At 50.8% G+C, this 27559-nt stretch overlaps 1 protein-coding gene across 4 annotated transcripts in view; it reads left to right on the forward strand.

The window, feature by feature from the left end:
- Window positions 1–4691: 4691 nt before the first annotated feature.
- LOC145338919 (Friend leukemia integration 1 transcription factor-like) overlaps window positions 4692–27559 on the forward strand; it is a 74312-nt gene continuing 51444 nt past the window's right edge. For all 4 annotated transcript variants that reach the window (XM_080183312.1, XM_080183314.1, XM_080183313.1 and 1 more), the window contains exon 1: window positions 4692–4835. In XM_080183312.1, coding sequence (XP_080039438.1) covers window positions 4818–4835 — 18 coding nt within the window. In that variant the 5' untranslated portion in view covers window positions 4692–4817. The remainder of the gene's footprint in view (window positions 4836–27559) is intronic.

Below are 27559 nucleotides of genomic sequence, written 5' to 3' on the forward strand. Positions count from 1 at the left end.
TTCTCCAGCCCCTAAACTCACCTTATCTCTGTGTCTCCCTATCCATCCTTACAGCCCTCCTAATCAGCTGATCTCCAATGCTTGGCTCTGGCCTTTTCTCTGAATTCTCTTCTTGTGGAGTCGCCCTCAGACTCCAGTGCCCTCCCTGAGCCACTCCACCTCTCTATCTCCCCTCCTGAAACATTCCACTCTTATTTAACTTTAGTTCACGCGTTTCCTCTGCAATCCTTTCTCCAGTATTGATATCTCAGTGTGAAGGTTCGCAGGTTTTGGTTGTTTGTGAAGCATTGCCTGAACTGTTCCCTCTATTGGATGCATTGGATATAACATCACATTCGTGCTGCTTTCTGGGGCCGCCTCGACCGCCTCATTTCCTGTTTGGCTCTTTTGGCCCAAACACTCAAACTTGTCTCTGTAGAGGTCAGCGGTTTGAGGCGGGAAGTATAAACTTTCAGGGAAAAGCCTCTTCCTGTGATGAGCCTGGATGATTCAGATGTGTTGAGCTGTGGTAACAATGTCAGTTACCATGCGCTTCACTCAAGCTATTTCACTTACTGCCCACCTTAACCCGAATTCCACCATCCAGTTCCCATTTTAACCGACTCCATTTCTTTACCTCGAACTTTTCAACTCGCTTCCTGCTGTACACACACTGTCTATATCACACCCTCTGTCTCTCTCTCTCTCTCTCTCTCTCCATCACAACTCTATCTCCTCCCCCACCCCATCCCCGCGGTTTCAATCATTCCCTTTTCTCCCCATCGCATCATCGACCTCTCTATATATCATTTTTTTCTCTCTCTCTACCACACCCTCTATTTCTCTCTATCTCTCTCGATCAAACCTTCTATCCCTCTATCTCTCTATCACACCCTCTATCTGTATCTCTACCACACCCTCTACTTCTTTTTATCTCTATCTCTATCACACCCTTTATCCTCTCAGTTTCTCTATCACACTCCTTCTCTCTTCCTATTTCTCTCTACTTATTGATCTTTCTCACTCCCTTATTCTCTACCTCGCTGTGACCGTGTTCTGTAGAAACAAAGTGTTGGGCAGCTCTGTCAAATATTTATCTCCCTGTTCCAGCCATTCCCCTCTCCCGGCAAGGAGAAACACTTCAGGCCGAATAGCCGAAAGTCCCGAACTCAACCTGTTGTCTCTGCCAATTCAGGGCCTGGCTTCTATTCCAGTTCATAGGCCTGCCTCCCTCCCACCGTCCCTCCCCTGCTTCCTACCCTCCCTCCTTCCCCTGCCTCCCTCCCTACCTACCCTCCCCTCCCCTCCCTCCTTCCCCTCCCTCCCTCCTTTCCCTGACTCCCTCCCCTCCCTCCTTCCCCTGCCTCCCTCCCTACCTACCCTCCCCTCCCCTCCCTCCCTACTTCCCCTGACTCCCTCCCCTCCCTCCGTCCCCTCCCTCCCTCCCCTGCCTTCATCCCTCCCCTCCCTTCTCTCCCTCCCTTCTCTCCCCTCCCTCCCCTCCCCTCCCCTCCCCTCTCTCCCCTGCCTCCCAGGTCCCTGCCCTGCACCTGGGGACGAGGCCCCCTGATCCACTTGACTAGAATTGTCTCCTCATTGGGAACATAAGCACTGGGGATCAGGGGGGAGTGGCAGATCCCTCGCTCCGGCGGGGGTGGGGGTATGGGAGATGCCCCCGCTCCGGGGTTGGGGGTGGGGGGGATGGGAGATGCCCCCGCTCCGGGGTTGGGGGTGGGGATGGAGGATGGGAGATGCCCCCACTCCGGGATTGGGGGTGGGGATGGAGGATGGGAGATGCCCCCACTCCGGGGTTGGGGGTGGGGATGGAGGATGGGAGATGCCCCCGCTCCGGGGGGGGGGGGGGGGAGTTGTTGGGTAACCCGCCCACCCCCACCCCTGGTTCCCTATCCAGTGTGATGGTGAGAATGTCAGGCTGAGCTCTGGCTGGTGTATCTCGGGCTCTATCTCAGATCACAGCCGCCAAAAAGCACTCATTTCACAGAACAAATCTGTACGGACCGCACCCTAAAAACCACACTCAACATTTCCAACATTTCATTCCCCTACACAAAAACGCCGCTTCTCTTCTTGCTGCCAATCGTTTCCCCTTTACTGTCTGCTATTCTCATTATCCATTACTCTGGCTGACTCTCACTGTCAGCTCTGCTTCTCTGTCTCTCCCTCTCTCTTTGTCTCTCTCTCTGTCTGCCTCTCTCTCTGTCTCTGTCTCTCTCTCTGTCTCTGTCTCTCTCTCTGTCTCTGTCTCTCTCTCTGTCTGTCTCTCTCTGTCCCTCTCTCACTCTGTCTGTCTCTCTTTCTCTCTCTCTGTCTCTCCCTCTCTCGCTATCTTCCCCTGCGTCTGTGTCTCCCGGATCTCTCACTTTGTCTCCCTCTGTCGCTCTCTCTATGTCTCTCTCTCTCTCTCTATCTCTCTCTCTCACTGTGTCTCTGTCTCTCTCCCTCCCTCTCTTTCTATATATACATATTCCTCTGCGTCTGTGTGTGTGTCTCTCGGATCTCTCACTTTGTCTCTCACGCTCTCTGTCTGTGTAGGAACATAGATACTAAAAGCAGGAGCAGACCATTCGGCCCTTCGAGCCTGCTCCACCATTCGTTTTGATCATGGCTGATCATTGAATTCAACATCCTGATTCCAACCCCCCCCCCCCCCCACCGACCCCCCTCCCCCCGATATCCCTCGATCCCTTTCGCCCCAAGAGCGAAATCTAATTTCTTCCTGAAATCTCACAGCGTTTTCTCCTCAGCTCCTTCCTGTGGGAGTGAATTCCACACATTCCCCACCCTCTGGGTGAAGAAATTTCTCCTCACCTCAGTTCTAAAAGGTTTACCCCTTATCCTCAAACTCTGACCCCTAGTTCTGGACTCCCCTCCAGCATCAGGAACATTCTTTCTGAATCTACCCTGTCTAACCCTGTGTGAATTTTATAAGTTTCTATCAGATCCCCTCTCACTCTTCTAAACTCCAGTGAATATAATCCTAACCCACTGAGTCTCTCCTCATATGACAGACCTGCCATCCCAGGAATCAGCCTGGAAAACCTTCGCTGTGCTCCCTCTATAACAAGGACATCCTTCCTCAGATAAGATGACCAAAACTGCACACAATACTCCAGGTGTGGCCTCACCAACACCCTATCCAATTGCAGTAAAACATCCCTATCCCTATCTCTCAAATCCTCTCGCTATGGAGGGCAGTACGGTAGCACAGTGGTTAGCACTGCTGCTTCACAGCTCCAGGGACCTGGGTTCAATTCCTAGCTCGGGTCACTGTCTATGTGGAGTTCGTACATTCTCCTCATGTCTGCGTGGGTTTCCTCTCACAGTCCAAAGATGTGCGGGTTAGGTTGATTGGCCAGGCTAAAATTGCCTCTTAGAGTCCTGAGATGCGTATGTTAGAGAGATTAGTGGGGAAAATATGTAGGGATATGGGAGTAGATCCTGGGTGGGATTGTGGTCGGTGCAGACTCGTTGGGCCGAATGGCCTTTTTCTGCGCTGTAGGCATTCTAACATACCTATTTCCCTGTTAATCTCTGATCGTCCCTCACTTTCTCTCTGTCTCTCTGTGTGCCTTTCTGTCTCTGTCTGTGTCTCTCTCTGCCTCTCTCTATCTCCCTGTCTCTCTCTTTGTATCTCTCTCTTTCTCTGTGTGTCTCTCTGTCTCTCTCTATCTGTGTGTGTATGTGTTTGTCTCTCTGTCTCTCTTTCTCTGTCTGCCTCTTTCTGTGTATCTCTCTCTCTGTATCTCTCTATCTCTCTGTTTCTCTCACTCTCTGTATCTCTCTGTCTCTCTCTATCTCTCTCTCTGTATATCTCTCTGTGTGTGTCTCTCTCTGTATCTCTCTCTCCCTTTGTATATCTCTCTCTCTGTATCTCTCTGTATCTCTCTCTATCTCTCTGTCTCTCTCTGTCCCTCTCTCTATCTCTCTCTCTCTGTACCTCTCTCTCTTTGTATATATCTCTCTCTCTGTCTCTCTCTGTATCTCTCTGTCTCTCTCTGACCCTTTCTCTGTCTCTCTCTCTGTATCTCTCTCTCTCTTTGTATCTCTCTCTCTCTGTATCTCTCTGTCTCTCTCTATCTCTCTGTCTCTCTCTGTATCTCTCTGTCCCTGTCTCTGTCTCTCTCTCTGTATCTCTCTATCTCTCTCTCTCTGTATATCTCTCTGTGTCTCTCTCTCTGTATCTCTCTCTTTGTATATCTCTCTCTCTCTGCATCTCTCTGTCTCTCTCTATCTTTCTGTCTCTCTCTGTATCTCTGTCTCTCTCTATCCCTCTCTCTATCTCTCTCTCTGTATCTCTCTCTCTCTTTGTATCTCTCTCTCTCTCTGTATCTCTCTGACTCTGTCCCTCTCTCTATCTCTCTCTCTGTATCTCTCTCTCTCTTTGTATATCTCTCTCTCTGTCTCTCTCTGTATCTCTCTGTCTCTCTCTGACCCTCTTTCTGTCTCTCTCTCTGTATCTCTCTCTCTCTTTGTATATCTCTCTCCCTCTGTATCTCTCTATCTCTCTCTGTATCTCTCTGTCCCTCTCTCTCTGTCTCTCTGCCTCTCATACTCTGAGGCAGAGTTATAACCCTGCTGCTGAGGACTCCATTTACACTCACGTCCACCAATAGAAATGCAGCTTGAGTTCGCCGCTGACTTCACTTCCCAAATTTAGAGAAGTTCTTCTCATCCGGTCCATGGTGCAGAGAGTAAAAAAAAAACCCTTTGCAATGCTCGCGACCCTGGCTAGGGAAGAGGCTGGTTTCGCCTAAAACCTTCTGCTGCTCCATCCCACCCCTACCCAATCCGTTCTGGAGCCAAGCGGGTCCACAGTCATGGATTGTAGTATTAAGGTAAGATGGGGAGTGTGCAGGAGGGCGGGAGGTGCTGATCTGGGTGAGCGCACAACGCAAACCCTTTCGTTTCAAGCGGAGAACTCTCTGGTAATCCGAGCGCCCCACTCCTTCCTCTATGAGAGGATCTCCTCCTTCCTTCCCGTTGGCGGTTGTAAGTCTGAGCAATTTAAGAAGACGAGAAAACCACTGCCAGAGAGAGAGGGAGGCAGATAAAAAACCGAAACAATGTCCGGCGGACACGCTCAGCAATCACACTCTCCAAATTATTGACAAAATAACACATCCGTCTCCAACTGGTGACAAGACTCACCCTCCCTGGGACACCCTCAACACCACCACCCTGTGACTTTACAGAGTTTGAGGGAGGATCCCCGTTACCTTTTTTATTCACATTTAATTCAAGGGAAACAAGGAGCGGCATTTCATTCGGGAGAGATCGGTCCTTTTGACTTTGTAAGAAGATGGATATTGGGGGTGGGGAGGGGGGTGGTGAGTGCATCGGGGCCAAGGTGTGTCTGAGTTACAGAGGCGGGGGGGGGGGGTCATGTCAGAAAAGGGGTGGATTCCTCCCAGAACATCAACAGATCCAGGGCAACTGGAACAGCACTGGACCAGAACTTGAGGTAGAGTTAATGGAGTTCAGAAACATGCTATCATCTCTCTGTGTGTATGGGCTGGGTCAAAGAGGTTTTGATTCATCAGTAAGGTTGCAAGTGCCAACTCTGGCATTTGTGAAGATGTCAGTGAGTGAGAGAGACAACAGCAGACCTGCACAAAAAGGGGATGTGACTGGGATTCTGGTTTGAAGTCTCTCTCCGCCCCCCCCCCACCCCACCGCACCCCCCCTCTCTGTCTCTTCTACTTCAAGGATAGTTGGGTTTATTTAAAGCAAAATTGACATTCACTCAGAACAAATTTCATCAGGTGCCTTATCTCAAGAGCAGCACTTCCGGCCGCAAGACTCATGCTTCCTGTGTTCATTTCCTGAGCTGAGCAGCAAAGCAGCAGAGACAGAGAGAGAGAAACCCTTTAGCAATGGCAGTTACAAACTGCTGAACTGTTTGTGGAATGAACAAGTGCACAATAAGCCTCTGGACTATCCTCTGTCTCTCGTTTACTCTTTCTCTTTCTCTCTCCCTGCCTTGAGTTAAAAACAAAAGCAGCTTTGTCCAACCTGGTCATTGTTTTGTGCAGATGAAGCTGGGTGCTGGAGCTTGCTGTGTGTGTGTGTGTGTGTGTGTGTGTGAGAAACCGCAGACTCTGCTAGGAACTTGCTGCTGCTGCTTCTTGCTGGGGACTTGTTGCAGAAACACGGGGCTTTGCAAATTCACGCACCACCCTATCAGAGAGAGAGAAAAAAAACTTCTGCTTTTTTCTCTCGAAAACAGCTGCCTTCAAAACCCCGAATTCAGATAAGAATCGGAGCAAGTAAACGAAAAAAAAGGAGAAAGAGACAATGAGGTAGCGAACATAACAGTTAATTCCTGGGTAATGGGGGAAGGGGGGGGGGGGGCACCTGAAATTGGGAGGACAACGGAAAGGTCTCTGCTCTGCCCACACCCCAGAACAACCCACCCTGGTCCACACATCACATTCACCCTCAGCTGCCAATTTCCCAAGGACTGGGAGGGAGGGAGACAATCCTCAGCAACGGCAAACAAGGACCTCGCTGCAGACTGGATGCACCGAAGGGCCTTTCCTGGACTGTGTGTCTCTCTCTCCCAGCACAATGTTACAATGCCACAAACTCAGCCCGAACTGCGCTTCCAGATCAGAATCTGGAAATCAATCGCCGAATTCGTGCAGCAGTTCGCCGCATTATAACCGGGGACTCAAATCGTTCCAGAATGGCCATCCTGTTCCGAAGCTGCTTTTCGGACAAATAGTGACTTCAATATCAGATTTCAAAGGAGACCTATTAAAGAACTCAACCACAAACCTTTACCCGGCAAACCAGGAGATCTGAACAATCCGCCCGGGATTCAATGAGAATGAGTAAAATAAAATTCCCTCCAAAGTGCCCCCATCAAACACTCCCAGGACAGGTACAGCACGGGGTTAGATACAGGGTAAAGCTCCCTCTACACTGTCCCCCGCATCAAACACTCCCAGGACAGGTACAGCACGGGATTAGATACAGAGTAAAGCTCCCTCTACACTGTCCCCATCAAACACTCCCAGGACGGGTACAGCACGGGATTAGATACAGAGTAAAGCTCCCTCTACACTGTCCCCATCAAACACTCCCAGGACAGGTACAGCAAGGGATTAGATACAGAGTAAAGCTCCCTCTACACTGTCCCCATCAAACACTCCCAGGACAGGTGCAGCACGGGGTTAGATACAGAGTAAAGCTCCCTCGACACTGTCCCCATCAAACACTCCCAGCACAGGTACAGCACGGGGTTAGATACAGAGTAAATCTCCCTCTGCACTGTCCCCATCAAACACTCCCACGACAGGAACAGCACGGGATTAGATACAGAGTGAAGCTCCCTCTATACTGTCCCCCATCAAAAACTCACAGGACAGGTGCAGCACGGGGTTAGATACAGAGTAAAGCTCCCTCGACACTGTCCCCATCAAACACTCCCACAACAGGAACAGCACGGGATTAGATACAGAGTGAAGCTCCCTCTACACTGTCCCCATCAAACACTCCCAGGACAGGTGCAGCACGGGGTTAGATACAGAGTAAAGCTCCCTCTACACTGTCCCCATCAAACACTCCCAGGACAGGGACAGCACGGGGTTAGATACAGAGTAAAGCTCCCTCTACACTGTCCCCATCAAACACTCCCACGACAGGAACAGCACGGGGTTAGATACAGAGTAAAGCTCCCTCTACACTGACCCCCCATCAAACACTCCCAGGACAGGTACAGCACGGGATTAGATACAGAGTAAAGCTCCCTCTACACTGTCCCCCCATCAAACACTCCCAGGACAGGTACAGCACGGGGTTAGATACAGTGTAAAGCTCCCTCTGCACTGTCCCCTCATCAAACACTCCCAGGACAGGTACAACACGGGGCTGGATACAGAGTAAAGCCCCCTCTACACTGTCCCCATTAAACACTCCCAGGACAGGTAAAGCACGGGGTTAGATACAGAGTAAAGCTCCCTCTACACTGTCCCCATCGAACATTCCCAGGACAGGTACAGCACGGAGTTAGATACAGAGTAAAGCTCCCTGTACACTGACCCCATCAAACACTCCCAGGACAGGTACAGCGCAGGGTTAGATAGAGGGTGAAACTCCATCTACACTGTCCCCATCAAACATTCCCAGGACAGGTACAGCACGGAGTTAGATACAGAGTAAAGCTCCCTCTACACTGTCCCCCATCAAACACTCCCAGGACAGGTACAGCACGGGGTTAGATACAGAGTAAAGCTCCCTCTACACTGTCCCCATCAAACACTCCCAGGACAGGTGCCGCATGGGATTAGATACAGAGTTAAACTCCCTCTACACTGTCCCCCCACCAAACACTCCCAGGAGAGGAACAGCACGGGGTTGGATATAGAGTAACGTTCTCTCTACACTGTCTCCATCCAACACTCCCAGGACTGGTACAACACAGGGTTACATACAGAGTAACGCTCCCTCTAAAATGTCCCAATAAAATATTCCCAGGACAGGTTCAGCACGGGGTTCGATACAGAGTAAAGCTCCGTCTACACTGTCCCCATCAAACACTCCCAGGATACGGACAGCACGGGGTTAGATACAGAGTAAAGCTCCCTCGACACTGTCCCCATGAAACACTCCCAGGACAGGTACGGCACAGGATTAGATACAGAGTAAACCTCCCTCTACACTGCCCCCCCCATCGAACACTCCCAGGACAGGTACAGCACGGGGTTAGATGCAGAGTTAAGTTCCCTCTACACTGTCCCCATCAAACACCCCCAGGACAGGTACAGCACGGTGTTAGATACAGAGTAAAGCTCCCTCTACACTGTCCCCCATCAAACACTCCCAGGACTGGTGCAGCACGGGGTTAGATACAGAGTAAATCTCCCTCTACACTGTCCCCATCAAACACTCCCAGGACAGGTACAGCACGGGGTTAGATACAGAGTAACATTGTCTCTACACTGTCCCCATCAAACACTCACAGGACAGGTACAGCACGGAGTTAGATACAGAGTAAAGCTCCCTCTACACTGACCCCATCAAACGCTCCCAGGACAGGTACAGCACAGGGTTAGATACAGAGTAAAACTCCCTCTACACTGTCCCCCCACCAAACACTCCCAGGACAGGAACAGCACAAGGTTAGATATAGAGTAACGTTCTCTCTACACTGTCTCCATCCAACACTCCCAGGACTGGTACAACACAGGGTTACATACAGAGTAAGACTCCGTCTAAAATGTCCCAATAAAATACTCCCAGGACAGGTACAGCACGGGGTTCGATACAGAGTAAAGCTCCCTCCACACTGTCCCCATCAAACATTCCCAGGACAGGTACAGCACGGGGTTAGCTACAGAGTAAAGCTCCCTCTGCACTGTCCCCATCAAACACTCCCAGGACAGGTACAGCACAGGGTTAGATACAGAGTAAAGCTCCCTCTACACTGTCCCCCCATCAAACACTCCCAGGACAGGTACAGCACGGGGTTAGATACAGAGTAAAGCTCCCTCTACACTGTCCCCATCAAACACTCCCAGGACAGGTACAGCACGGGGTTAGATACAGAGTAAAGCTCCCTCGACACTGTCCCCCATCAAACACTCCCAGGACAGGTACAGCACGGGGTTAGATACAGAGTAAAGCTCCCTCTACACTGTCCCCCATCAAACACTCCCAGGACAGGTACAGCACGGGGTTAGATACAGAGTAAAGCTCCCTCTACACTGTCCCCCATCAAACACTCCCAGGACAGGTACAGCACAGGGTTAGATACAGAGTAAAGCTCCCTCTACACTGTCCCCCATCAAACACTCCCAGGACAGGTACAGCACGGGGTTAGATACAGAGTAAAGCTCCCTCGACACTTTCCCCCATCAAACACTCCCAGGACAGGTACAGCACGGGGTTAGATACAGAGTAAAGCTCCCTCTACACTGTCCCCCCATCAAACACTCCCAGGACAGGTACAGCACGGGGTTAGATACAGAGTAAAGCTCCCTCTACACTGTCCCCCATCAAACACTCCCAGGACAGGTACAGCATGGGGTTAGATACAGAGTAAAGCTCCCTCTACACTGTCCCCCATCAAACACTCCCAGGACAGGTACAGCACGGGGTTAGATACAGAGTAAAGCTCCCTCTACACTGTCCCCCATCAAACACTCCCAGGACAGGTACAGCACGGGGTTAGATACAGAGTAAAGCTCCCTCTACACTGTCCCCCATCAAACACTCCCAGGACAGGTACAGCACAGGGTTAGATACAGAGTAAAGCTCCCTCTACACTGTCCCCCATCAAACACTCCCAGGACAGGTACAGCACGGGGTTAGATACAGAGTAAAGCTCCCTCGACACTTTCCCCCATCAAACACTCCCAGGACAGGTACAGCACGGGGTTAGATACAGAGTAAAGCTCCCTCGACACTGTCCCCCCATCAAACACTCCCAGGACAGGTACAGCACGGGGTTAGATGCAGAGTAAAGCTCCCTCTACACTGTCCCCATCAAACACTCCCAGGACAGGTACAGCACGGGGTTAGATACAGAGTAAAGCTCCCTCTACACTGTCCCCCATCAAACACTCCCAGGACAGGTACAGCACGGGGTTAGATACAGAGTAAAGCTCTCTCTACACTGTCCCCCATCAAACACTCCCAGGACAGGTACAGCACGGGGTTAGATACAGAGTAAAGCTCCCTCTACACTGTCCCCATCAAACACTCCCAGGACAGGTACAGCACGGGGTTAGATACAGAGTAAAGCTCCCTCTACACTGTCCCCATCAAACACTCCCAGGACAATTCGGAATTGCTTAATCCCCGCCCACTGTTAAATGAAATGTCCAATGCGGTGTATTGGTGTCTATTTGGGAGCCGTGATGTCTCTGAGTGTCGAAGGGACCTAATCGGGAATTGGAATCGAGTTTTCTGAAGCCGGTTGGAAAATATGTTCAGGTTAAACTGGCAGGTGAAAGGAGTATTGAGGTGTAAAGAGCACAGTCACTCTCCGTGATTTACTCTGCCTGATTCCAGCCACCCTTCTCTGGCTGATGTCGCACTGCTCAGTTTCCCCCTCCACCCCCCGGTGCAAAGTGAGGGGCTCAGTACAGACCCAGGTAGATTTTCAGCCGGCTGAAGAAGGTGACCTGTGGGATATGTCGCATGGAGCTTCCTGGATGAAAGGATAATCTTTCGTCAGGGATTTATAGATGACACTCGGTTCTCAAAGGAGGCGGAATTTACGAAGCGCTGAGTCCAATTTGGGGTAGGGCCACCGCCTGCCTGCTTTATTTTCCAGAGGATGTGGGTATCGCTGGCCAGACAAAGGGTATATTGTTCATTGCTAATTGTCCCTTCAGAAGGTGTGGGGGGGAGGGTGTGGATAAGCAACCATCTTGAACCCGCTGCAGTCCCCGTGTGGTGTAGGTCCACCCACAGTGCTGTTAGGGGGGTCATTCCAAGACTCTGACCCCAGCGACAGTGAAGGAACGGCCGATATATTTCCCAGTCGGGATGGTGAGTGACTCGGAGGGGAATCTCCAGGTGGGGGGTGTTCCCAGGTATCTGCTGCCCTTGTCCTTCTAGATGGTAGAGGTGGTGAGTTTGGAAGGTGCTGCCTAAGGAGCCTCGGTGAGTTGCTGCAGTGCATCTTGTAGATGGTACACACGGCTGTCACTATGCGTCGGGGGTGGAGGGAGGGAGTGTTTGTGGTTAGCGTGTCGATCGAGTGGGGCTGCTTTGTCCTAGATGGTGTCGAGCTTCTCGAGTGTTGTTGGAGCTGCACCCATCCAGGCAAGTGGGGAGTATTCCATCACACTCCTGACTTGTGTCCTTGTAGATGGTGGATAGGCTTTGGGGAGTCAGGAGGTGAGTTACTCTCCGCAGGATTCCCAGCCTCTGACCTGCTCTGGGAGCCTCAGTATTTATATGGCTGGGTCCAGTTCAGTTTCTGGTCAATGGTCACCCCCAGGATGTTGATGGGGGGGGGGGGGGATTCAGTGATGGTAACCCCCAGGATGTTGGTAATGGGTTGGGGGCGGTGGGGTGTTCAGTGATGGAAACCCCCAGGGTGTTGGTAGTGGGTGAGGGGGGTGTTGTTCAGTGATGGTAACCCCCAGGGTGTTGGTAGTGGGTGGGGGTGTTGTTCAGTGATGGAAACCCCCAGGGTGTTGGTAGTGGGTGAGGGGGGTGTTGTTCAGTGATGGTAACCCCCAGGGTGTTGGTAGTGGGTGGGGGTGTTGTTCAGTGATGGTAACCCCCAGGGTGTTGGTAGTGGGTGGGGGTGTTGTTCAGTGATGGTAACCCCCAGGGTGTTGGTAGTGGGTGGGGGTGTTGTTCAGTGATGGTAACCCCCAGGCTGTTGGTAGTGGGTGGGGGTGTTGTTCAGTGATGGTAACCCCCAGGGTGTTGGTAGTGGGTGGGGGTGTTGTTCAGTGATGGTAACCCCCAGGGTGTTGGTAATGGGTTGGGGGGGTGGGGTGTTCAGTGATGGTAACCCCCAGGGTGTTGGTAATGGGTTGGGGGGGTGGGGTGTTCAGTGATGGTAACCCCCAGGGTGTTGGTAGTGGGTGGGGGGGGGTGGTGTTGTTCAGTGATGGTAATGCTATTGGATGCCAAGGAGTGATTGGTAGATCCTTTTGTTTCCATGATGGTCATTGCCTGGCACTTTTGAAGTGTGAATGTTAGTTGCCACTTGTCAGATTCGATACTTTGAATGATCCAGAAAGTGTGGTCATTCGGCCCATCTGCTCCATGCTGGTGATTATGTTCCACACCAGTCTTCTCCCAGCTCCTTTTCATCTCCCCTCATCTCCATCTCCTTCTATTCCTTTGTCCTTTATGTGTTTATCCAGCTTCCCCCTGAAGTCTGTCGATAAAATTCACGTCAACCACTCCCCGTGGGAGCGAGTCCCACATTCTCCCCCACTCCCCGTGGGAGCGAGTCCCACATTCTCCCCACTCCCCGTGGGAGCGAGTCCCACATTCTCCCCACTCCCCGTGGGAGCGAGTCCCACATTCTCCCCACTCCACGTGGGAGCGAGTCCCACATTCTCCCCACTCCCCATGGGAGCGAGTCCCACATTCTCCCCACTCCCCGTGGGAGTCAGTCCCACATTCTCCCCACTCCCCGTGGGAACGAGTCCCACATTCTCCCCACTCCCTGTGGGAGCGAGTCCCACATTCTCCCCCACTCCCCGTGGGAGCGAGTCCCACATTCTCCCCACTCCCTGTGGGAGCGAGTCCCACATTCTCCCCACTCCCCGTGGGAGCGAGTCCCACATTCTCCCCCACTCCCCATGGGAGTGAGTCCCACATTCTCCCCACTCCCCATGGGAGTGAGTCCTGCATTCTCCCCACTCCCCGTGGGAGTGAGTCCCACATTCTCCCCCACTCCCCGTGGGAGCGAGTCCCACATTCTCCCCCACTCCCCGTGGGAGCGAGTCCCACATTCTCCCCCACTCCCCGTGGGAGCGAGTCCCACATTCTCCCCACTCCCCGTGGGAGTGAGTCCTGCATTCTCCCCACTCCCCATGGGAGCGAGTCCCACATTCTCCCCACTCCCCGTGGGAGCGAGTCCCACATTCTCCCCCACTCCCCGTGGGAGTGAATCCCACATTCTCCCCACTCCCCATGGGAGTGAGTCCCACATTCTCCCCACTCCCCATGGGACCGAGTCCCACATTCTCCCCACTCCCCGTGGGAACGAGTCCCACATTCTCCCCCACTCCCCGTGGGAGCGAGTCCCACATTCTCCCCCACTCCCCGTGGGAGCGAGTCCCACATTCTCCCCCACTCCCCGTGGGAGCGAGTCCCACATTCTCCCCCACTCCCCGTGGGAGCGAGTCCCACATTCTCCCCACTCCCCGTGGGAACGAGTCCCACATTCTCCCCCACTCCCCGTGGGAGCGAGTCCCACATTCTCCCCCACTCCCCGTGGGAGCGAGTCCCACATTCTCCCCCACTCCCCGTGGGAGCGAGTCCCACATTCTCCCCCACTCCCCGTGGGAGCGAGTCCCACATTCTCCCCACTCCCCGTGGGAGTGAGTCCCACATTCTCCCCCACTCCCCATGGGAGTGAGTCCCACATTCTCCCCACTCCCCATGGGAGCGAGTCCCACATTCTCCCCCACTCCCTGTGGGAGCGAGTCCCACATTCTCCCCACTCCCCATGGGAGCGAGTCCCACATTCTCCCCCACTCCCTGTGGGAGTGAGTCCCACATTCTCCCCACTCAGTGAGTAAACAAGTTTCTCCCGTATTCCCTATTGGATCAGTTAGTGCCTGTCTTGTATAAATGGCTCCTAGTTCTGGTCTGCCCACAATGGGAAGACTATCAGCTCTTTGGTCATTGTTGTGTTGCTTTAAAGGCAGCGAGGAGGTCACTTCTGTGTGTTTGAGAAATGTCAGAGGCTGAGCCCTCCTCTTATTCCTGGAGTATATTCCTGTTCAGTGACAAGCTGCAGGGAGCGGCGAGAGAGGAAAGTGTAAGATGTGAGGTGCGGAGGAAGAAGATAAATCAGTGAAATAGGAAAGAGAGAGGGAAGGAAGCGAGAGGCAGACAATCCTGGAGATTCCCCTCCGAGTCACTCACCATCCCGACTTGGAAATATATCGGCCGTTCCCTCACTGTCACTGGGATCAGAATCCTGAACTCCCTCCCTAACAGCACTGTGGGTGTACCTACACCACACGGGGACTGCAGGGGGTTCAAGATGGCAGCTCACCCCCCACCTTCTCAAGGGGCAATTCGGGATTGGGGGGGAAATGCTGGCCAGCCAGTGACATGGTCACTGCACTAAATAATTGATAAATTCTCTCACTCACACACAGTCCCACACAGAGAGACGTAGAGTGCAAGATGAAGAGAGGAAATAGAGAGAGTGACTGAGAGTGAGAGACAGCGATAGCCAAAAACTGACAGGGAGAGAAAGAAAAAGAGAGTGGGAAAGCAGAGACACTCAGAGAAAGGCACAGAAAAGAAACACTGGGAAAGAGAGAGAGAAAAAGAGAGAGACACACACACAAAGACAAAGCGGGGGTGGGGGGGGGCGTGGGGGACGGGGAACAGACACACAAACAGAAAGACACAGCGAGACAGAGAGAGAGGGAAAGATAGGGAGGAGATGGAGGGAGGAGAGACAGAGTGAAAGGAAAAAAAGAGAGTGACAAACAGAGAGAGGGAGTAGCAGAGAGAGGGGGATGACAGAGAGGAAGTGACAGAGAAGGGGTGACGGGGGCGGGGTGGGGGGCGCTGAGTGAGAGAGACTGACAGAGAGGGAGTGACAGAGAGATAGGCAATGACAGAGAGAGAGAGAGTGACAAAGAGGGAGTAACGAAGAGAGAAAGTGACAGAGTGACAGAGACAGAGTGACAGAGAGAGAGTGACGGAGAGGGGCTGACAGAGAGAGAGTGACAGAGAGGGGGTGACAGAGGGGGTGACAGGGGGGTCTACCCGAGCTGAGGCATCGATGGAATTGCTGCATTTTTCACTTTCCGCCATTGCTTTGTTAACCAATCGCCTTTGAGCCGCAGATCCGCTAACACCTGCCTTCCCTCAACTTCATCCGTGTGAATTGGCAAACTTTCTCTCTGTTTCTCTCTCTCTCTCTGTTTCCCTCTCTCTCTCTCTCTGTCTCTCTCTCTCTGTCTCTCTCTCTTTCTCTCTCTTTGTCTCTCTCTCTCTGTCTCTCTGTCTGTCTCTCTCTCTCTGTCTCTCTCTCTGTCTCTCTCTCTATATATGTATATATATAGAATTCCCAGCACAGAGAGATCCCAGCAGTTCCTATTCCTGGGCCGGCCTGCGCTGTGACAGAATGGTGTTGTGCTGTCGGGCAGGGGATGGGAGGGTGGGGTTGGGGTGTGTGCGTGTTTGTCGGGGGTGGGGGTCAGAGGGGAGGAATAATTCTCACTGCTGCAATTTCAATGCTGTCGGCCGAGTTTAGCTCATTCAGAACAGGACTGAATGCCTTCCCCCGGGCTCACACACACAGTTCCCATGTCAGGGTTCACTCGCCCCCGGTTTGAGTAGGAGACTCAGAGCTCTGAGGGAGGAAGGAAGAGGGAGGAATGGAGGTACCAGCTGGTAAAAGGCTGGTTGACCGCAAACGGCAGCTTGTTAATAGTCGCATCCCTGTCAAACTCGCTGTGGTTCAACTTCACTGAAAGCTGATGAGAATTCTTACAGAAAACATTAATTAAATTCAGACGGTTGGTCTGTCCTTGTTTGTGGGATGGGAATGAGGAGACAGTCAGTGTGGGATGGTTGGAGGTGATTGGGGGCAGGGGGATTGAGAAACTGTGTTAAATATTCTGGATGTGCTTTCAGCAGAACCCTGACCGTAATCCAGACATGAAAATAAACGCCTCTGTGTCCTCCCGTGTGTGGGGCAAGTGTTTTAGAAGCTGCCTTTTCTCATTCTGACCAGGGCAAGCTCCTCACCTCCATCATTCTGCTGATGCCTGAAAATCCCATTCTCTCCCTCCCCAGGCTGTAAATAGTCCCGGCATTTACTGCCCGTCTCCTTACCCGCCCCTTGAGCAGGGGGCTCTGAATCCGCCTTCTTAGTGGGGGCGGGGGCTTTTCACAGCGGTTCCAAACAGGCTTGCTGGATAAAAGCAAATTGGTATGGATGCTGGAATCTGAAACAAAAACAGAAAATGCTGGAAAATCTCGGCGGGTCTGACAGCCTCTGTGGGGGAGAGAATAGAGCCAACGTTTGGAGCCCAGATGCTCCATCGTTAGTGGCTTGCTGGATTTGTGGATCTGTACCGGGGAGTCACTGCTGGACCAGACCCTGGTTTTACTGTCTGTAAGGGACATCGGCCAATTAACTGAATCAGTGAGCACAGCTCCTGGCCCTGTGTTTATTCCCAGCAGGATGTGGGCCAGACCAGGATATCATTTGTTCACTTCCCCAATTCCCTTGATTTGCTATCCCATTTCAGAGGAGCATTTAACACTGCTATCCACATTGCTGTGGGGTCTGGTAAAAGATAGAACAGGAGGGAAGGGAGGAGGGGAGTTACACTTTTGATTAGGGAAAGCATCAGGGCCGTACTGAGAGGGGATATATCCGAGGGTTCACTCACTGAGTCTATATGGGTAGAACTGAGAAATAAGAAAGGGGAATTACTTTGATAGGGTTGTACTTTAGGGTCCCAAATAGGCGGTGGGAAATTGAGGAGCAAATATGTAAGGAGATTACAGACAGCTCCAAGAAAAATAGGGTGGTAATAGTCAGAGATTTTAACTTTCCCAACATTGACTGGGACAGTCACAGTATTAGAGGATTGGTTAGGGAGAAATGTGTTGAGTGTATTCAGGGGAATTTCTCATTCAGTATGTGGATGGCCCAACTAGAGAGGGGGCAAAACTTGACCTCCTCTTGGGGAATGGGTAGGTTGAGAGAGCTCAGTCTTTTCTCCCTGGAGAGACGAAGGTTGAGAGGCGACCTGATAGAGGTTTATAAAATGTTGAGAGGTATAGATAGGGTGGATTCTCGGAGGCTATTTCCCAGGGCTGAAATGGTTGCTACGAGAGGGCACAGGTTTAAGGTGCTGGGGAGCAGGTACAGAGATGTCAGGGGTAAGTTTTTCACTCAGAGGGTGGTGAGTGAGTGGAATCGGCTGCCATTGGTGGTGGTGGAGGTGAACTCGCTGGGGTCTTTTAAGAGACTTCTGGATGAGTACATGGGATTTAATGGGATTGAAGGTTATGGATAGGCCTGGTAGGTAGGGATATGATCGGCGCAACTTGTGGGCTGAAGGGCCTGTTTGTGCTGTAGTGTTCTATGTTCTAAATAAGGAAGTGCAGGTGACAGAAGTGTTAGTGAGGGATCACTTTGAGACCAGTGACCATAATTCTATTGGTTTTGAGATAGTGATGGAGAATGATAGGTCTGTACCAAAAGTTAAAATTCTAAATTGGGGCAAGGCCAATTTTGATGGGATCAGGCAGGAACTTTCAACAGTTAATTGGGGGAGTCTGTGGGTAGGGGAAGGGATGTCTGGTAAGTGGGAGGCTTTCAAAAGTGTGTTAACCAGGGTTCAGGGTAAACACATTCCTCTTAGAGTGAAGGGCAAAGCTGGCAGAAGTTTGGAACCCTGGATAACTGGGGATATTAAGTGGAAAGTGTGGATCTTGAAGGGTGGGGGGGTGGGGTGGTTAGTGGGCAAGGATTGCTGAATGTATATTTATTGTTGTTCCTGTTTTGCGCTCTGTGAACTTTCCATCTGTTAGTTGAAAACTTTGCAAATTTCATCATCTTCAATTGAGTATTTTCTTAATGTCTGGGATAATTTATTTGCCCAACTGTTGCAAATTCCCACCAGATTTTCACTGTGTATTGTTTGAAGTGTGGAGATGTTTGCATTGGAATCAGTGGTGTATCCAGGCAGAGAAATGGATATAGAGTCTCTTCCCTCATCTTCATTTGAGTGTGATTTAAAGCCTTCTTGTCTTTTCAAAGTTTATCTTTCCTTGAGCTGAGACTGAGACCCAGGAGTCTGGGATAATAAGGAGGTCCTAAAACAAATGTTTACAAAATCCCCACAGAAAAGCCCAGGGCAGATATTGGTTAACCATCTTTAGTGGCATCACCTTCCTAACCAACCTGTGTCCCCATGCGCTACACTCACTGTAATCATAGAAACTTAGTTCAGGCCTTTTATTAAAACGGCTGCCATCTTGCACTGTCTGCCTGGACGGATTTCCCGCCAATATCCTACTATTTCCCACCAGAATTTTCCATCAATGTTCCTGGATTTCCCGCCAGAATTCAGGAATTTCCTGCCATTATCGCAGGCTTTGCCTCCGATGTCCCAGTTGATGGGCGTGAGACCCTTTCCCCTGGACTGCAGCAGCTGCTCCACACCTTCCTCCAATCTCTGCAGCTCAGACTAACCCCTGTCACCGGCCCCACCGCCCCCCCATCCCAGTGCTGAGGACAGAGGGGGTATCCGACTGTTCAGTTCCCTCAGGTTCCGATGTCTGCACAGGGATGGAGTGAGCAGCCAGATTTCTGTTGGATATTGTTTGTGTTGAGTTAGTGCTGGCTGGGATAGTTTGGGCTGATTATTGATGTGTTAACTCTCTGTTGGCTGCGGTGCACACACTTGCCTCTGGCCCCCGCTCATTCACTGGCTGGAGCCGGATGCTGGACCATTCCTTAATGTGATGTCCACACAGACACTGGGAACACATCCAGCAGAACAACAGCATCAGCAAACGCTGACATATTCAGGGTTTTGTATGCAGCAAGGGGAGGGAGTCACCTGGTCACTGCACCAGTAGAAACCATAGAAAAGTTACATCACAGAAGGAGGCCACATGACCCATCTTATCCCTGCTAGCCCAATGAAACCCAATACCCTTCCTAATCCCACTTCTACTTTCTCTGGAGGCTAAGGAAATTTGGCACGTCTGCGACAACTGTCAACAATTTTTACAAATGCTCTGAAGAAAGCATCCTTTCTGATTGTATCACAGCTAAACAAGAACATCAGAACTAGGAGCAGGAGTTGGCCATCTGGCCCCTCGATCCTGCCCCGCCATTCAATAAGATCACGGCTGATCTTTTCATGGACTCAGCTCCACTTACCCGCCCACTCACCATAACCCTTAATTCCTTTACTGTTCAAAAATCTATCTATCCTTGTCTTAAAAACATTCAATAAGGGAGCCTCAACTGGACAGGGAATTCCACAGATTCACGACCCTTTGGGTGAAGAAGTTCCTCCTCAACTCAGTCCCAAATCTGCTCCCCCTTATTCTGAGGCCATGCCCCCACATTCTAGTTTCACCCACCAGTGGAAACAACTTCCCTGCTTCTATCTTATCGATTTCCCCAAGAAGCAGCTTGAGAAACAGACATGGGGAGAGGGGAATGGGGAGAGGGAATAGGGAGAGGGGGTGAGGAGAAGGAATGGGGAGGAGGATGGGGAGAGGGGAATGGGGAGAGAGAAATGGGGAGGAAGGTGGAGAGAGGGGAATGGGGAGAGGGGAGAGGGGGTGGGGAGAGGGGGTAGGGAGCGAGGAATCGGGAGGAAAGGTGGGGTGAGGGGAATGGGGAGAGGGGAATGGCAGAGGGGGTAGGAAGAGGGGGTGGGGAGAGGAGGTGGGGAGAGAGAGGAATGGGGAGGAGGGTGGGGAGAGGAGAATGGGGAGAGGGGAGTGGGAGATGGGGTGGGGAGAGGGGTGGGGAGAAGGGAATGGGGAGAGGGGAATGGGGAGAGGGGAATGGAGAGAGGGACTGGGGAGAGGGTGGGGATAGAGGCATGCAGAGAAGAGAGTGGGGAGAGTGGGTGGGGAGAGGGGAATGGAGAGAAGAGGGAAGGAGAGAAAGTGGGGAGAGGGGAATGGGAAAAGTGTACCAGAGGAAATTAGGAATTGTGTTCCCTGTTTTAAGCTGGGAAATACTGCAGCATTTTGTGCACAGCAAGATCCCACCAAAAGCAACATGCTATAACCACATAACTCCGGATTCCACACAGACAGTGGCCCAAGCTGAGAATCGAACTCGGTTCCCTGGTGTTGTGAGGCAGCAGTGCTAACCTGCGCTGAAAGGAACAAGCAGCACAGTGGTCACTGCTGTATTCCCCACGCCTATCCCCGCATCCGATTGGGGAATATTTCGAGTTGAGATGAGGAAACAGGGGGGAGTAGTGTTTGATGATGTTTTGTAGCCTGTATGAAGCGTTCTATTGGAACTGCCCAGAGCTCAGTCTTGTGAGACTGTGGAAGACATTAAGCTACAGGTCACAGTGTGTGGGCAGTACGGAATCAGAAGCATTGTGGACTGTGGGGAGGAGGGCATGAAAACAGTAAACGTTCATGGACAAGTTGGTGGAGTGGGCAGACAGTGGGCAGATGAAGTTCAGTGTCAGAGCTGTGAAGTGTTTTGGTTGGAAGAACATGGAGAGAAAACACACAAAAGGTGCAATTCTCCAGGAGCGCAGGAACAGAGGGAGCTGGGGGGGGGGTATCTATGCAGAGATCAGGGTGGCAGGGCAGGGGGGGCTGGGGGGGGTATCTGTGCAGAGATCAGGGTGGCAGGGCAGGGGGGGCTGGGGGGGGGTATCTGTGCAGAGATCAGGGTGGCAGGAACACAGGGGGCTGGGGGGAGGTATCTGTGCAGAGATCAGGGTGGCAGGGCAGGGGGAGAGAGAGCAGTTAATGATGCAGATAATATTCCTGGAATTATGAATAGAGGCACAGAGTACAAGAGCAAGGAAATTTCAATGAACGTGTATAAAACACTTGTTGAGTATCAGCTAGAATATTGCATACAGTCCTGGGCTCCATGTTTTAGGAAGGATGTAAAAACATAGATACTAGAAGCAGGAGGAGGCCATTTGGTCCTTCGAGCCTGCTGCACCATTCATTCTGATCGTGTCTAATCATCAAATCCAATATCCTGATCCCCCCCCCTCCCCCCCCAATATCCCTCGATCCCTTTCGCCCCAAGAGTGAAATCTAATTTCTTCCTGAAATCTCACAGCGTTTTCTCCTCAGCTCCTTCCTGTGGGAGTGAATTCCACACATTCCCCACCCTCTGGGTGAAGAAATTTCTCCTCACCTCAGTTCTAAAAGGTTTACCCCTTATCCTCAAACTCTGATCCCTAGTTCTGGACTCTCCCCACCATTGGGAACATTCTTTCTGAATCGACCCTGTCTAACCCTGTGAAGGCTTTCGAGAATGAGCAGAAAAGTTTCAGGAGAATTGTTCCCAGACTGAGGAATTTCAGTTCCACGGATGGATTTGAGAGGCTGGGAATGTGTCCACTGGAAGAGAAGGTGAAGAGGCAGATTCAATTGTGATTTTCCAAAAGGAAACTCGATCAGAACCTCAACTGGAAAAATGTACAGAATAATGGGGAGAGGGTGAAAACGGCCCAAAGTAAATGATTCCAAGGAGCATCAGGACAGACGTGAGGTGAAAGGTGGAGCTTGTGCTAGAAAAGAAATCATCCTGTGACAAAAAAAATCAACACTGATTCAAACACACACTCACACACTCACACTCACACACTCACACTCACACTCACACACTCACACTCACACACTCACACTCACACTCACACACTCACACTCACACACTCACACTCACACTCACACACTCACACACTCACACTCACACACTCACACACTCACACACTCACACTCACACTCACACACTCACACTCACACACTCACACTCACACTCACACACTCACAGTCACACACTCACACTCACACTCACACACTCACACTCTCACACTCACACACTCACACTCACACTCACACACACACTCACACTCACACACACACACACTCACACACTCACACTCACACACTCACACTCACACTCACACACACACACTCACACACACTCACACACTCACACTCTCACACACTCACACACTCACACTCACACACTCACACTCTCACACACACACTCACACACTCACACTCTCACACACTCACACTCACACACTCACACTCATACGCTCACACTATCACACACTCACACACTCACACACACACTCACACACTCACACTCACACAGTCACACACACACTCACACACTCACACTCACACACTCACACACTCACACTCACACACTCACACTCTCACACACTCACACACACACTCACACACTCACACTCACACACTCACACTCACACTCACACGCTCACACACTCACACTCACACACTCATACACTCATACACACACTCACACACTCACACTCACACACACACACTCACTCACACTCACACACTCACACTCACACACACACACTCACTCACACTCACACACTCACACACTCACACTCACACACACTCACACTCACACACTCACAGTCACACACTCACACTCACACTCTCACACTCACACACTCACACTCACACTCACAGACTCACACTCACACACACACTCTCACACTCACACACTCACACACACACTCACACACTCACACACTCACACTCACACTCACACACTCACACTCTCACACACTCACACTCACACACTCACACACTCACACACTCACACTCACACACACACACTCACTCACACTCACACACTCACACTCACACTCACACACACTCACACTCACACACTCACACTCTCACACTCACACACTCACACACACACTCACACACTCACACACTCACACTCACACACTCACACTCACACACTCACACTCACACTCACACACTCACACTCACACACTCACACTCTCACACACTCACACTCACACACTCACACTCACACTCACACACTCACACTCACACTCACACACTCACACACACTCACACTCACACACACACTCACACTCACACACACACTCACACACACACTCACACACACACTCATACACTCACACACACTCACACTCACACACACACTCACACACTCACACTCACACACTCACACACTCACACTCACACACTCACACTCACACTCACACACTCACACTCACACACTCACACACTCACACACTCACACTCACACACTCACACACTCACACTCTCACACTCACACACTCACACTCACACACTCACACTCACACTCACACACACACTCACACACTCACACACACACTCACACTCACACACACACACTCACACACACTCACACACTCACACTCACACACTCACACTCACACACTCACACTCACACACACACTCACACACTCACACTCACACACACACACTCACACACTCACACACACACTCACACGCTCACACTCACACACTCACACTCACACTCTCACACTCCCGCCGGGGAGAGGGCGGGAATGTGGAACTGAGCCGTGACAGATCAGCCATGATCTTATTGAATGGCGGGGCAGGCTCGAAGGGCTAGATGGCCTACTCCTGCTCCTATTTCTTATGTTCTTATGTTCTCACACTCACACTCACACACTCACACAGACACACTCACACACCCACTCACACACTCACACACACACACACACTCACACACACACACACACTCACACACTCACACAGACACACTCACACACCCACTCACACACACACACACTCACACACACACACTCACACACTCACACAGACACACTCACACACCCACTCACACACTCACACACACACACACACTCACACACACACACACACTCACACAGACACACTCACACACCCACTCACACACTCACACTCACACACACACTCACACACACACTCACACTCACTCACACTCACTCACACACACTCACACTCACTCACACACACACACTCACACTCACACACACACTCACACTCAGACTCACTCACACTCACACACACTGTCACACTCACACACACACACTCACACACAACACACACTCGCACACACACTCACACACACACTCACGCACACACACACTCACACAAACACACACTCTCGCACACACTCACACACTCACACACACACACACATTCACACACACACACACTCGCACACATACTCACACACTCGCACACACACACACACTCACACACACACACACACTCACACACTCACACAGACACACTCACACACCCACTCACACACTCACACACACACACACACACACACTCACACACTCACACAGACACACTCACACACCCACTCACACACTCACACACACACACACACTCACACACACACACACACTCACACACACACACAGACACACTCACACACCCACTCACACACTCACACTCACACACACACTCACACACACACTCACACTCACTCACACTCACTCACACACACTCACACTCACTCACACACACACACTCACACTCACACACACACTCACACTCAGACTCACTCACACTCACACACACTGTCACACTCACACACACACACTCACACACAACACACACTCGCACACACACTCACACACACACTCGCGCACACACACACTCACACAAACACACACTCTCGCACACACTCACACACTCACACACTCACACACACACACACATTCACACACACACACACTCGCACACACACTCACACACTCGCACACACACACTCACACACTCACACATCACACACACACACTCACACAAACACACACTCTCGCACACACTCACACACTCACACACACACACACACACATTCACACACACACACTCACACACACTCACACTCGCACACACACTCACACACTCGCACACACACTCACACACTCACACATCACACACACACTCACACAAACACACACTCTCGCACATACACACACACTCACACACACACTCACACTCGCACACACACACTCACACACTCACACACACACACACTCACACTCTCTCACACATACACTCACACACAAACACAGACACATTCACACACACACACACATACACACAGACACACACACACTCCACACTCACACACACTCACATACACACACACACACATTCACGCACACACACTCACTCACATACTCACTCACACCCACACACAACACACACACTCACACACACACTCATACACACACACATAAACACACACTCACACACACACACTCACATACATTCATACACACACATTGACATACACACATACACACACAAACATTTACACGCACACAGTCACACACACACACACACACTCACACAGTATTCAAACAGGAAAAAGACAATGTTGTCGAGCAGAATATTGAGATACAGGCTATTAGACCAGACGGGATTGAGTTTCATAAGGAGGAGGTGTTAGCAATTCTGGAAAGTGTGAAAGTAGATAAGTCCCCTGGGCCAGATGAGATTTATCCTAGGATTTTCTGGGAGGCTAGGGAGGAGATTGCAGAACCTTTGGCTTTGATCTTTAACATAGGACATAGAACATAGAACATTACAGTGCAGTACAGGCCCTTCGGCCCTCGATGTTGTGCCGACCAGTGGAACCAATCTAATGACCCTCTAACCTAAACTATTCCAATGTTATCCATATGCCTATCCACTGACCATTTGAATGCCCTTAAAGTTGGCAAGACCACAACTGCTGCAGGCAGGGCATTCCATGCCCTTACTACCCTCTGAGTAAAGAACCTACCTCTGACATCCATCCTATAATTACCACCCCTTAATTTAAAGCTATGTCCCCTCGTGTTAGCCATCACCATCCGAGGTAAAAGGCTCTCACTGTCCTCCCTATCGAACCCTCTAATCATCTTGTATGTCGTCATTGACTACAGGAATAGTGTCGGAAGACTGGAGGACAGCAAATGTTGTCCCCTTGTTCAAGAAGGGGAGTAGAGACCATCCTGGGAATTATAGACCAGTGAACCTTACTTCTGTTGTGGGCAAAGTTTTGGAAAGAATTATAAGAGATAGGAATTATAATCATCTAGAGAGAAATAATTTGATCAGGGATAGTCAACACGGTTTTGTGAAGGGTAGATCGTGCCTCACAAACCTTATCGAGTTCTTTGAGAAGGTGACCAAAGAGGTGGATGAGGATAAAACAGTTGATGTGGTGTATATGGATTTCAGTAAAGCGTTTGAAAAGGTTCCCCATGGTAGGCTATTGCAGAGGATATGAAGGCACAGGCTTGAGGGTGATTTAGCAGTTTGGATCAGGAATTGGCTAGCTGATAGAAGACAGAGGGTGGTGGTTGATGGGAAATATTCAACCTGGAGTTCAGTTACAAGTGGTGTACCTCAGGGATCTGTTTTGGGGCCACTGCTGTTTGTCATTTTTATAAATGACCTTGATGAGGGTGTAGAAGGATGGATTAGTAAATTTGCTGATGACACTAAAGTCGGAGGAGTTGTAGACAGTGAGGATGGATGTTACAGTTTGCAGAGGGACATAGATAAGCTGCAGAGCTGGGCTGAGAGGTGGCAAATGGAGTTTAATACGGAAAAGTGTGAGGTGATTCACTTTGGAAGAAGTAACAGGAATACAGAGTACTGGCCTAATGGTAAGTTACTTGTTAGTGTGGATGAGCAGAGAGATCTTGGCATCCATGTGCATAGATCCCTGAAAGTTGGCACCCAGGTTGATAAGGTTGTTAAGAAGGCGTACGGTGTGTTAGCTTTTATTGGTAGAGGGATTGAATTTCGGAGCCGTGAGGTCATGTTACAATTGTACAAAACTCTGGTGCGGCCGCACTTGGAGTATTGCATACAGCTCTGGTCGCCGCATTATAAGAAAGATGTGGAGGCATTGGAAAGGGTGCAGAGGAGGTTTACCAGGATGTTGCCTGGTATGGTGGGAAGGTCCTATGAGGAAAGGCTGAGGGACTTGATGCTGTTTTCATTAGAGAGAAGAAGGTTACGAGGTGACCTAATTGAGGCATACAAGATGATCAAAGGATTAGATAAGGTGGACAGTGAGAACCTTTTTCCTCGGATGAAGGTGGCGAGCACGAGGGGGCATAGCTTTAAATTGAGGGGTAATAGATATAGGACAGATGTCAGAGGTAGGTTCTTTACTCAGAGAGTAGTAAGGGTGTGGAATGCCCTGCCTGCAGCAGTAGTGGATTCGCCAACATTAAGGGCATTTAAATGGTCATTGGATAAACACATGGATAACATTGGAATAGTGTAGGTTAGATGGGCTTTAGATTGGTTTCACAGGTCGGTGCAACATCGAGGGCCG

Source organism: Carcharhinus amblyrhynchos, unplaced genomic scaffold, assembly GCF_965287045.1.
Source record: "Carcharhinus amblyrhynchos unplaced genomic scaffold, sCarAmb.v2.hapA chromosome_235, whole genome shotgun sequence".
Taxonomy (NCBI): domain Eukaryota; kingdom Metazoa; phylum Chordata; class Chondrichthyes; order Carcharhiniformes; family Carcharhinidae; genus Carcharhinus; species Carcharhinus amblyrhynchos.